We start from the raw sequence: 13,580 nt of genomic DNA, 5'->3' as shown, positions 1-13,580 counted from the left end.
TTGGATGTCCTCCTTGCTCCGTCTGTCATTGCTTATTTTACTGCCTAGGTAGCAGAATTCCTTAACTTCATTGACTTTGTGACCATCAATCCTGATGTTAAGTTTCTCGCTGTTCTCATTTCTACTACTTCTCATTACATTCATCTTTCTCCGATTTACTCTCAAACCATACTGTGTACTCATTAGACTGTTAATTCCGTTCCGCAGATCATTTAATTCTTCTTCACTTTCACTCAGGATAGCAATGTCATCAGCGAATCGTATCGCTAATATCCTTTCACCTTGTATTTTAATTCCACTCCTGAACCTTTCTTTTATTTCCATCATTGCTTCCTCGATGTACAGATTGAAGAGTAGGGGCGAAAGGCTACAGCCTTGTCTTACTCCCTTCTTAATACCAGCACTTCGTTCTTGATCATCCACTTTTATTATTTCCTATTGGTTGTAGTACATATTGTATATGACCCGTCTCTCCCTTTAGCATACCCCTACTTTTTCAGATTCTTGAACAGCTTGCACGATTTTATATTGTCGAACGCTTTTTCCAGGTCGACAAATCCTATGAACGTGTCTTGATTTTTCTTTAGCCTTGCTTCCATTATTAGGCGTAACGTCAGAATTGCCTCTCTCGTGCCTTTACTTTTCCTAAAGCCAAACTGATCATCACCTAGCGCATTCTCAATTTTCTTTTCCATTCTTCTGTACATTATTCTTGTAAGCAGCTTCAATGCATGAGCTGTTAAACTGATTGTGCGATAATTCTCGCACTTGTCAGCTCTTGCCGTCTTCGGAATTGTATGGATGATGCTTTTCCGAAAGTCAGATGGTATGTCGCCAGACTCATATATTCTACACACCAACGTGAATAGTCGTTTTGTTGCCACTTCCCCTAATGATTTTAGAAATTCTGATGGAATGTTATCTATCCCTTCTGCCTTAATTGACCGTAAGACCTCGAAAGCTCTTTTAAATTCCGATTCTAATACTGGATCCCGTATCTCTTCTAAATCGTCTCCTGTTACTTCTTCTATCACATCAGACAAATCTTCACCCTCGTAGAGGCTTTCAGTGTATTCTTTCCACCTATCTGCTCACTCCTCTGCATTTAACAGTGGAATCCCCGTTGCACTCTTAATGTTACAACCGTTGCTTTTAATGTCACCAAAGGTTGTTTTGACTTTCCTGTATGCTGAGTCTGTCCTTCCGACAATCATATCTTTTTCGATAACTTCACATTTTTCCTGCAGCCATTTCGTCTTAGCTTCCCTGCACTTCCTATTTATTTCATTCCTCAGCGACTTGTATTTCTGTATTCCTTATTTTCCCGGAACTTGTTGATAGGAGTGATAAATGGAGGGACCGAGGGGGAGTTGACAGAAGCCACCTTGGGACGGGAGATGAAGGGTGCAGAGATGGAGAGTAGGGGGGACACAACAGTAAAGGCGTGGCAGAGGACGGGGATTGGAGAGGAGTTGAGCCACCAGGAGGTGAGCAGGATCGAGGTGGCGGGTAGTGTAGAGTATGCAGATATGTTTGAGGAATAGTAGCAGATGGGGGGAAGGAATGTGGGTGTAGAGGATCTGTGTGGGGAACGGGAGGTGTATACAGAAGGTGAGGCGGAATGCATGGCGTTCGAGGATCTGTAGGGACTTACAGAATTTGGGGGTCAGATATCCAGGCGGGACTGGCATAACAGAGGATGGTATGGATTAAGGATTTGTAGATGTGGAGAATGGTTTAGAGATGAAACGCCCATGTCTGGCCAGAGAGGCGTTTGAGGAGGCGGAGGCGGTTGTAGGCCTTGGATTGGATGGAGCGGAGATGAGGGATCCAGGTGAGGTGAAGGTCAATGGTGTGGCCAAGGTAGGTGATGGTGAGGGAGAGGAGGACTGGGCTGGCGAAGATGGGGATAAATCTAGGAGCCAGAAGGAGCGAGTGGTACGACTCACGTTGATTGCCTGGGTCTAGGAAAGATTGGTTTTCAGGTGACACTGGTTACACCATGCGGCAAAAAGGTCAAGATGATTCTGGAGAAGGCGTTGGGACCATTCGAGAATAGAGGCGATGGCAAGGAATGCGGCGTCATCGGCGATGTAACAACTTGTGCGAAGGAATGCATAGGGCAATGTTAAACACGTGACGACGAGAATACAGCTTGTGCCGAGACCTCACGGTGGCGCTGTGTTCAGTTCAAGGTGTCGGTGCTGGACGTGGAGAGCCCCAAGACGTACGACTTCCGCGTGACGTTCACGGAGCTTCAGCTGGTGGCGGAGCGCGCACACGAGCTGCTGCTCAACGGCAGCCGCGACGCGCTGCTGACGGACGCGCAGCTCAGCTTCCGCACGGCGCCGCTGCCCACCGACGCGGCGCTGGTGCAGTACCGGCTGACGGCCGCGCCGCGGTACGGCGCGCTGCACCTGCAGGGCTCGCCACCACACCAGCACCTACAGCTCGCCGACACCTTCACCCAGCTGGACCTGCGCGCCGGCCGCCTGCGCTACCGCCTGCACCGCAAGGCCTACTCACACGTGCGCGACGAGATCAGGTAATAGCCCCCTGTCCGTCTCTACTCGCCCTGTGAGCCTGTTGTTATCGAGTGTATACATGATAATCAATTATTCAAAATGACAGTCACAACCGCATTATTACCAACTGTTACTAGTTACCAACCGTGCACAGGCAGGGTGACGACTCCAGCGAGCGACCAAATAGCGTAAATTTCCCTGAAGATGACCCCATCGCTGTTTGAAACCGGTTGGCCGCAAAATAAATAAAGCGATTGTGACTGTCATTTTGAATAATTGATTATAAGTAAATTAATCGCTGTTTTCTCCACACAATTATGTTGTCTAAAAAAATGTATCGATGATAGTCACAATAATTTATCCAAGACGGCAAAATTGCAAAAGTTCTGTTTTTGATAAAACTGATCATGTCAGAGACTGGGAACCCAAGAAGTCAATATCGTTCTTCGATTGATTATTAGTTTTGGCTAAAAATCTGTTAAACTGCAGGTCATAAAACATTCTTGATGAGTGTGTATATCATTACGGCTTCACAAACCGTTAAAATGACTACATAACATAACATAATTAAAAACAGCCTTTCATCATTCGTCGTCGGACTAATTGACCGATGGTCACAACACAAAGGTGTTGTGCCCTTATAAAGTCAATATTTTCATCATTTCATGTTTAAAGTCTCTGTTACGAAGTGATGTAAGGACTGGTTGTGCCAGTTACTAAGTTTTAATGGCACAACGGCTTTGTTTTATGACTAATCTTCAGTTACACTAGACACGAACGATGAAAAGCTGTTCTCAATAATGCCAGGTATAGATTTTGTCATTTTAAGAAAGATTGTAATGATCTGTGTAGCCGTAATTGTTCCAACATTAATCAAGAATGTTATATAATGTGAACGTGGATGAAAATAGTAATCAATCCAATAAAAGATTTCATGTTCGATCTTGACTTCGATGTTTGTCAGCCTGAAAAATAAATTTTAAAAAATTGCAACAGGTCTCGTATCCGCTGGGTTATACTGTCAATAAACTCGATAAAAACGGTTCAGCATATCTGACACTGTGTTGTGCCCCACGAAATAGATTTGCCATGGTGTTTATAAATCTCATGGTATTTTAAGCGTTTCATTGCAACAAGTTAAACATTTTTGAGCTACATTCACTTTTTTACCACTTTTTTATAAGGTCGCTTTCTTGTCTGTCAATTCCTCCCAAATCTCACAAATGATTTCAAACTAATTTCTCGATGCGTTAACGGACTTGAACTTCTATACATAGATCACAAACTGGATGTAAATGCCATATTAACTTGCTTTTCTCGTCGATCTGTGTAGATGGATGTGGTTGGGGATGAAATAGTTTGATAACACATGACATCTTGGCTGCCCCTGCAGGACTGGCGTGTTATATGGGTAGTATCGACATGCGTTAATGGTTGAATGCAGAAAGAGCAGAGACATTGGAGGGAGGGGGGGGGGGGGATATGGATATCTTTTTCTTGTCTGTCTCTTCGGTACAAATTTTGGAATTTATTCTAAACTGATATTCCGATGAGCTACAAGACTGAAGGTTTCAGTATAGCACAGAACTGATTGATATGGCAATATTAGTACGCTTTCTTGTCCAGTGTGTGGCGGAAGATAGTTTGTGTACCACAACCATTTCTGCCTGTACCTGTTCCAATTGTGAATGGTTCGTGGGGAGAGCGATTGCTTGTTAGGCTACGTGTGATTTAGAACCTCTAATTTTCACCTTCCCGTTCTTTTCGTGAGATATACGTAGGAGGAAGCAACGTGCTGGTTGAATCAGGTGAAGACAAACTGAAGTAAAACTGAAATATAAGACAAATCTCTCTTATAAACTCATCAAAATGTTTGACACCGATTCCAAGATTGCACACAAATAAGACTAAGAAACGGAAAACAATAATTTAAATAAAAATGCATTTTCATGTATGTCATGTTTCGAAATCACAATGAAAGGTGTAAATAGTTTCTCCTACCCCGATATAGTTTCCTAATCCCATACAGAAAGTTATGAAAATTTGTGATTGTGAATTTTTATTAGCTATGAAAATCTTTGTAAGATGTAAAACAAAAGCAGTGGGACACGTGCAACATATAATTTCTGCATGAGTAGTACACTTCTCGTCAGTTACACCACTACTATTATCACTTACATGCATCCCAAGTTTTTCGTTTTCAATCTTACAAGCATTTTCATAGGTATTAAACATTCACAATCAGAAATATTCGGAGCTATCTGTACGAGGTTATGATTGTGTATGGGTATTAGGATTGTGTATGGGTATTATTTTATACTTTTTAGTCATATTAACTTACGTGGTGTATTATTTAAAAAATTATTATGATATTAATTTGAATATGGAAGTAGGAAACATCCGAAGGTAATCGTTAAACTGATTAGTGACACGAACATCCGTGTTCTCGTGAAGCCAGCATTGTATCTCAGCGTGTTTCGTCTTAGGGTTCCCTACTATAATAAGAAAACTAATGAAGTACCAAACTACCAGCTTGAACAGCTGTGATGTGACTTCCACACAGGTGAAATTCCAAGAACAATAACGAAGAAAATGAAGCACAATAAAAAGGTACGTTTCTGGATACTAATCAAAACGTCATCTACCCGGCATCGAATCTTACCACTACTTAAATTTTTTATAAAAGTTATAAGCAATGGCGGCCGAAGAATTACAGCATAAGAACTCACCCTCATTCTGCCAACGACCTTGTCAAAGAGGACGGAGGAGAGGCAAGAATTCAGCGCCCTTTCTTACGCCTGGAGGTTGGAAATTTCCCCGAAAAATTAGGAATATCAGTAACGAATCACGGCATGAAGATGCAGAAGGCAAAAGAAACCACTGCAGTAAAGACACATACTGTGTATTCACAAGACATGTGGTCTGTAATTGAAAAGGTGCCAAGATGATTTCTCCATTGGCAAAATAATCTCGACCAACCCTCATTCGGCTGTCCGTGAGAGGAATGCCAAGTTGGAGGTCACCATGTGAAAAAGATTGAACAGCCTACGAAAAGATAGCGTTCCACGATTCGGGGCGTGAAATTACCGAAGTTTCAATTGGTAGGGAAGCTAGAAAATCTGAAAAGGGAAATGCTAAGGCTGAGTTTAGACATAGTACGATCAGTGAAGTGAAATGGAAGAAGGGTACAGATTTCTGGTCAGGCGAGTATAGGGTAATATTAACAGCAGCAGAAGATGGTATTACAGGAGTACACCACGTTATGAATAGGAAGGTAGGGCGGAAAGTGAGTTACTGTGAACAGTTCAGTGATGGGATTATTTTCATCAGAATCGACAGCAGACCAACACCGACAACAATAATTCGGGTACAGATGACGATGTCGCAAGCAGAAAATGAAGAGACAGAGAAAGTACATTAGGATACCGAACGGGTCATTCAGCACCAGGAAGATCGAAATCTAATAGTCATGGGGGACTGGAATGCGGTTGTAGGGGAAGGAGTAGAAGTAAAGGTTACGGGAGAAGATAATATTGGTAGTAGGAACGAGAGAGGAGAATGATAATTACGTTCCTGAATAAATTTCAGTTGGTAAAGTGAATAATCTATTCAAGAATCACAAGAGGGGGAGGTATACTAGGAAAAGGCGGAGAGATACGGTAAGATTTCAGTTACTTTACTTCATGGTCGGGCAGAGATTTCGTAATAAGATACAGAATTGTAAGGCATACCCGGGAGCTGATATCGACCCAGACTACAATTTAGTAATGATGAAGATGGCTGAATGTTAAGTGATTATTCAGGTAAAATTAGTGAGCAAAGAAGCGAGATGTGGATGTACTTAGGAATAACGAGATACGGTTGAAGTTCTCTGAGGCTATTGATACTGTGATACCCAGTAGGCATTTCAGTTGAGGAGGAATGAGTGTATCTAGAAAGGGCAATCACAGGAGTTGGAAAGAAAACGATAGGTACAAAGAAGGAAACCACGAATTAATCATGGGTAAAAGAAGAAGCTGATCGGTGAAAGAAAGAATTACACAGATGATGAAAGACATTCAGGAAAACAGAAATACAAATCGCTTAGAAATGAAGTAAATAGGAAGTGCATGGAAGATAAGGAGAAGTGGCTGCATGAAAAATGTGAAGAACCTGGAAAAGAAATGATTGTCGAAAGAACTGACTCAGCACACAGAAGAGTCAAAACAACCTTTGGTGAAATTAAATGTAAGGGTGCTAACACTAAGAGCGCAATGGGAATTCTGCTGTTAAATGTAGAGGAGAGGGTGCATGGGTGGGAAGAGTACATAGAAGGCTTCTATGAGGAGCAGGACTTGTTTGATGTCGTGACAGAAAAAGAACCAGGCGTCGATATGGAAGGGACTGAGGACCAGCAATAGAACGAGAATTTAAAAGAACTTTGGCCGTTTTATGATCAAATACGACAGACGGGATGGATAACATTCGACCAGAATTTCTAAAACCATTGGGTGGATGTGGAAACAAAAAGAATATTCACTTTCGTGTGGACAATGTATAATACTGACGATATACCAACAGACTTTCAGAAAAATATCATCCTCACTATCCCGAAGATAGTAAGAGCCGACAAGTTGCTATAATTGTCGCAGATTTTACTTTACAGCCCATGCGTCCTAGATGCTGACAAAAATAAACTGTGAAGAATGGAAAAGAAAATTTGGGATGTGATAGATGACAATCAGTTTGGCTTTAGAAAAGGTAAAGACATTAGGGAGCCGGCCGGAGTGGCCGCGTGGTTCTAGGCACTCCAGTCTGAACCGCGAGACCGCTACGGTCGCAGGTTCGAATCCTGCCTCGGGCATGGATGTGTGTGATGGCCTTAGATTAGTTAGGTTTAAGTAGTTCTAAGTTCTAGAGAACTCATGACCTCAGAAGTTAAGTCCCATAGTGCTCACAGCCATTTGAACCATTTTTGAACACCAGGGAGGCAGAGTTGACGTTGCGGATGATAAATGGAAGCATGACTGCAAGAGGGTAAAAACTGTAAAGGGAGCCAGAGATTGTAATAGATGCAGCGCATAACTGTGGGCGTAGGTTTGCAATTGCAACTCTGAAATGAGAAAATAAAACAAAAAACAGTGAATCCTGCCTTAAGGTCATGTAAATATTCCTGTCGTAGTATGAGTGAGTTTGTGAGCGCTGAAAACCTCTTCATTTTGCATTTTGCCTGTTGACCAAGCCATTTTTACAGAGGACTGAGATGACATTAACAGCATGGTAAGAAAGTTGCACTGAGAATACCAGAAATGGGGCTTAATCGATAATTTACAGAAAACAAAATGATTGGTCACTGGAGGAATGAGTAAAGATATTCCGTTGGAATTTGAGATAGTAAAATCTGCGGACTCATACAAATATTTGGGAATCATTATTAACAGATATTGTTCCAGTAAAAGCTAAATTAGGAACCTCATTTCTCAAAAGGAGACTAGAAACCAAACAATTAGATGGAGTTTTATGGAGCATATGTATTACATCAGGAAAGGAGATCAGGAGATGTAAAACTATTATATAAAGTATGTCATCGTACGAAGAAGAAACATGGGAAATAACGCAACAGATTAAGAGAAACTTACTTTCAATGGAGATAGGATTTTGAAAGTGTTTCTGTTGGTTGACACAACAGAATGGGACTGAAAGAGAAGCTCTGGAAACAACAGTAATGCATGCAGTCAGAGCAAAACGACTGAGAATCAAAAAATGTATGCCACAGAAGAAATGTGGGGCGGAAAATTGGATGGTAAGATAGGATGCAAGAAAGAGCAATAATAATATACTAAATCTCAATAAAATGAAATGACTGCTGGATTAAGAAACTATGTATTTTATGACGGCAGTCGAATCTAGTAATAAGAGGACTCAGAAACATAATGTTGGTTGATTTAAAAACTCTCAGGAAATATGCTATATGCGAAGACTGCCGGCGGACCCCTTTTCTGCCTCTAAAGTGACGTAAACACGGAACTCCATGTGTGCCACGTGACATACAGTATATCCTTTCTATATGTAAGAAATGTTTCTTGTGTAATTAACGAGTGTTTTATGTCACTACACCTCTTAGCCTTCTAATTATTGATTACTCTTCCTGTGAACAAAGTTCAGTTTTTAAACTATGTGGTTCAATAGATTAAGAGATAAAACAGTTGCGAATATTGACCGCGTGGCGAGCTTCATCACTTAGCGTTTAGCCACTTCTCGATAACGTTTTGTTCCTATCTTGAAGCTTTTCGAAATATCAGCGACAGTACGGCTAACTTGGACATGTAGAATATGTGAGTCCCGCAGCAGCAATGGTACAGCACGTACCTGTTACCTGTAGTCCTAAAAACGAAAATAGCTAGTTGTAAAAAACTGAATATCATTAATGATGCCGTTCCTTAAATCCGTAAGTGCGGCGAACGGGTCAACAGTTTCTGTCGAAAACATCCTGTAAGCATTGCCGAAATACTTTTGTGTCATGTACCACCATGTATTACTAACCAAATACACAAAAGTACCCTCACTGAATTAACACTAATGAGAGCTTTGTAGAAACGTGAAATACGGTTGTGAGCGTCGCGAATTGAATGCCTTATACACTAGTGGTGCGGCGGACGAAGCGGGCTGTGGGTAGTCGTTTCCACGTGCATCTCTTTGAAAAGGGCGAATGCTGTAATCTCTAAACGATGATTGAATGTTGTCCGTGCACAGAGCAGAGTAAGCGGCGGTGCGGCATTCTCTATTGTCAAAGCAGCCCGCTTGTTTGTCTCTCCCTGTGTGTGTGTGTGTGTGTGTGTGTGTGTGTGTGTGTGTGTGTGTTGAGCTCACGGTGCAGTTAAATCCACTCCTACTCCCTGGAATTACTCTGGTTCTTTTTGTGCTTTGTTTTTTCTGCAGAAAACGGCTGTTTTCATGATTGCCGTTGTTAACCTCAATTACCTAAGTTGTTACTCTGAGATCTCTCTTCTTTAACCAACTCATCAGTTGCTCTACAATTGATTTTACTGCTCCTGCGCCAGAGTACATTCCTGCCGAGTTGACTCTGGGCCTAGTGATGGGGACAGCTGTATCGTGCCGTGGATGAAAACAAACGGAGCTTTGCGTGTATTCAAATGGTTCAAATGGCTCTGAGCGCTATGGGACTCCACTTCTGAGGTCATCTGTCCCCTAGAACTTAGAACTGCTTAAACCTAACTAACCTAAGGACATCACACACATCCATGCCCGAGGCAGGATTCAAACCTGCGACCGTAGTGGTCGCGCGGTTCCAGACTGTAGCGGCTAGAACCGCTCGGCCACCCTGGCCGGCCGCGTGTATTCCAGACAAGTGAAAAGCGAAGCAAATAGTACACGCTGTTGATACTTCCAAAGTGAGAAAAAAAATTATTTTCATAGGAAAACCAAATTGCTTGGATCATTTTATCATTCAAGTAGATACTGGATGTTATTTTCTTCCAGGCTGACATCTTCAAAACATTTCTCTGATGTCATATTAATTTCGTAAGAGATGAAGTCAGTATTACAGTTCCGATACGATGCAAAAAAAAACCAAAGGAACATTGATAACAGTAGCATTTACAATTACTATATACTCTTACACATGGTTGTCCCGTTGATATTCGTAAAATTTTTTGATGGGAACTTACTCATGCCATACGGAACGGCGATTCTCCGTTATTGCTGCATAAAGTATTTTTACAGTTGGTAGAATCACATTTACAATTGTCTGCTTCAGTCTTCTTCCAATGCATTATCAGGACCTCGATTTAATATTCATTTCCACCTACGAGATACGGATTCACATATATCAATAAATGTCACATAGTGTCCTATGTTTCAAAAAAAAGAAAAACAAGAAAAAAAACACAGTTTACTGCCAGTTATTTTTCCTTTAAGCTCTTCATTTCCCTACAGATAGTGTCAAGGCGTAGTATTCCACTTTGGAAATTCTTTGCAGGTTGCAGGTGGGACAACGAAGGGGTTTATTGTGTAGGTATGGATTTCCGGTGCTGACATGTGAGTTATAAAACAAAAACAAAAGTAATTGTTGGTTAGTGAAGTGAAGATGGACGTTTTTGTGGCAGCATCTTATGTGGAGCACGTATTGGTCTCACCGCGAACTTCTAGTACTCAGCCATACACAGTTGATATCACAGAGCGAACGGGCTTGAAAATGGCGTTGACACAACGTGAAACTAGTAGCGAAATAAATATGAAATCTTACGTACAGCTAGAGGAGTTTCATTTTCAATGAAAATGATACAAGCTGATGTCCCACTATCATCCAGTTTAAATATGGATGTACGAAGATTATATTTTAGTCAGTGGAGCATATTAACTTTTCACGTATAATGGATCTAATCTTCTTTCCGACGGGTCATGTAGCGTAGTTCTGAAAAGCAAGAGTCTCATTTACTGCAGGTCTGGAAACAATGACTGAAACGTCATACATGAGCAAAATTAAGTTTAAACCTCGGATCCAGTACATGTTGTGACAGGTCTTGTCACAAGATGTAATTTAGATTATTTTATCTCGTGTCACTTTCATTATTTGTTTGGTCGAACATTATTCGTTCGCGTAATATAGTAGCTGTGGTTGACACATTTCCGAATGTAGACCTACATCTGTTATCTCACACTTGATCCAAGTCGCACTTGTGTTATTTTCTTGTTAAAAAAGAGAGAAACAGTTTAATTTAAATGCTACCATGTTAGCTTTGAACAGTAATTTTTCGACCCCATCGATTGCGAAAACATTGATACTGTCCACTGATAATCGGTAGCTATGCCAACTCGTATACCTTGAGCATTCTAATAAGTAGTGGTTGGCCGTGTTGCTTATCCACGGAAAAAAGTAGAAACACAGAAGTCAAATAGGTAACCAGTTGTCAGAAAACAACTATATAATGCCATAAGACATTGTCGGATGCGATGTTTTTACAGAGATTCAAGCTTTCTCTTTTTGCATCCCATCCTGAACCTAATCTTTACCAGCTATTAATATTGTTAGGTGCGCACTTTATGACAACGTTTGTCGTTTATCATAGTTCTAAATATCGACAAATGAAGGACATATGTCCTGTTCTCCTCAACTTTCTCTCTGGTAGTTATTTCAATTATTTTTTGCATAGAGTAGTGTTCCGTACTCAGTACGAGTATTGTTGTGTTGTAAATTGATTTATTGATGCTGGAGTGGCTGTATCTGTTTTGATGACAGCAATACGAACTACATCGAACTAGTTAGCAGATACTATAACTTACGGCCTGATAAAAGGAGTGTTAACTTTCTCCTTGTCACTTGTGGCTAATGACTAGCGTCTATTGCCAAAGATATAAAACTGAGTGTATGTCCTGAGAATAATTTCAGATTAATTGCGTTAATTGGCACAGGCAAACAGTTTAGTACCTTCATACACAGTTTCCTGCCGAAACAAAGAGAAAGTCGAGCGTTTGCTGCAATTTGGTGGTTTTCGCCTGAACGACAAATGTTTGGCGTGTCACAATTAACACTGTAGCTGTAATGTCGCTAACAACATTTTGTACAACAAATGCGTACAATTTGATACCTAGCTGCTTCCCGCAAAAGCATTATTGTTTCTGCACATTGGAATACCATTAAGGAAACGTGTACGAGTATAATGTTTAAAGGAAATTCAAAGCGAAGCGTGACGTGAAAATGTTTACAATTACGGAGTGACAGCAAGCGTTTATGCTGGGCGGAGCAGTTTGAACGACTGTTGAGCATACATTGTCGGTAATGAACGGGCTATAGAGGAGTGTCACATTTTGTGTTTTGCTGTCGTGCAGCGGGCTGCTTGAATAAAAGACCACTATGCCTGGTCGAATCTAACCAGTCCAAAGGGCAGCTTATGAGCAAGCTACAGAATTCGAACGAGAATGAATTGATGGCCTTTTGGAGTGTCATTTTGTCGTAGGATGAATGGCTGTCAACAACAGTAAACCATTTACGGACGATATAGACCAAAGAGAACCGCACGTATTGTAAATTGGCAATGAAAATCGAAACAAAACACTTGAACTATACGAAAGACAGCTAACCCGAGCACTGGTGACGGACCGCAAAATTTTGTGTCGCGTTTGGCCACATCGTTGGCTATCGTTAAAGGTGTTCTATCTTCTGTTCACACAGTTTTCTGAAATCTCCTGTACATCTGTATGAAATGCGCACTGTTAGACTTGGGTGTCCTTAGAACATTACCAATAGGTGGCGGATGTGGGGAGAATGTGGTGTGGTGAATGTAGTACACTCTAAAATTACCATTTTATTCATTTCTGATGTGGCGAGATTGCATACGTGTTATGCCACAACATAAGAGGCACAGAAAAGTTATTATGTACCTGAGAATAGATGCCTTCACACTAAATTCTGCTGGTAGGTTACTCCTATAATCAAAAGGTAAGTACTCCAAGTAAACGTTTTCGTATTATTAGAATGATTGTGAAAGTGAAAGTTGATTATTCGAAATCATATGTGGCATGTATCCGATAATGACAGAAAATAAAGCAGTGGAATATAAGAAAGATCTATTTCTTCGTAAAACAAATAATATTAGATACATAAAATAATTTTAAATCTGAAACCAAAAAAGTCATAATAACTGCGAAAATTCTGTTGAATATCAACAAAAACAACCAGTCAAAATATAATAGGTATAATATAATAATTTCATTCCTCCTCCAGCTAAGATTACAAAAATTCTCCGTTTTCAGTCTGCACATTGCTTTGTTTGCATGTTTTCTGATTCTTTTACACCAGCTAGCATAAATAAAATTAACAACATGCCTTGAACGTAGTGTTGTCAGCTGTACGGATTTTGTAGGAGTCATTCCTACTTTTCTATAACTACCCATGTCCCTACGTGAGTATGACGAGACACACTGAAGACGTGTGACATTCACAGTTTTACTTTTTTATATCGTACTGCATAATTTTTAACTTCATATTCTCAAGTTTACTATCCTATTGTTGTTAGTCCAAGTCAATACGTCCCTAAAGGTCTAAATGATGAAGTA

General features: G+C 40.7%; 1 protein-coding gene across 1 annotated transcript in view; it reads left to right on the top strand.

The window, feature by feature from the left end:
• The window catches only part of LOC126266933 (chondroitin sulfate proteoglycan 4), a 551,011-nt gene that overhangs the window by 349,780 nt on the left and 187,651 nt on the right, over positions 1-13,580 (top strand). Inside the window, exon 10 of the mRNA XM_049971625.1 lies at positions 2,190-2,545. Within this exon, the coding sequence (XP_049827582.1) occupies positions 2,190-2,545 (356 nt within the window). The remainder of the gene's footprint in view (positions 1-2,189; positions 2,546-13,580) is intronic.

This window comes from Schistocerca gregaria, chromosome 4 (genome assembly GCF_023897955.1).
Source record: "Schistocerca gregaria isolate iqSchGreg1 chromosome 4, iqSchGreg1.2, whole genome shotgun sequence".
NCBI lineage: Eukaryota > Metazoa > Arthropoda > Insecta > Orthoptera > Acrididae > Schistocerca > Schistocerca gregaria.
This window is presented reverse-complemented; position numbering and strand designations above follow the sequence as displayed.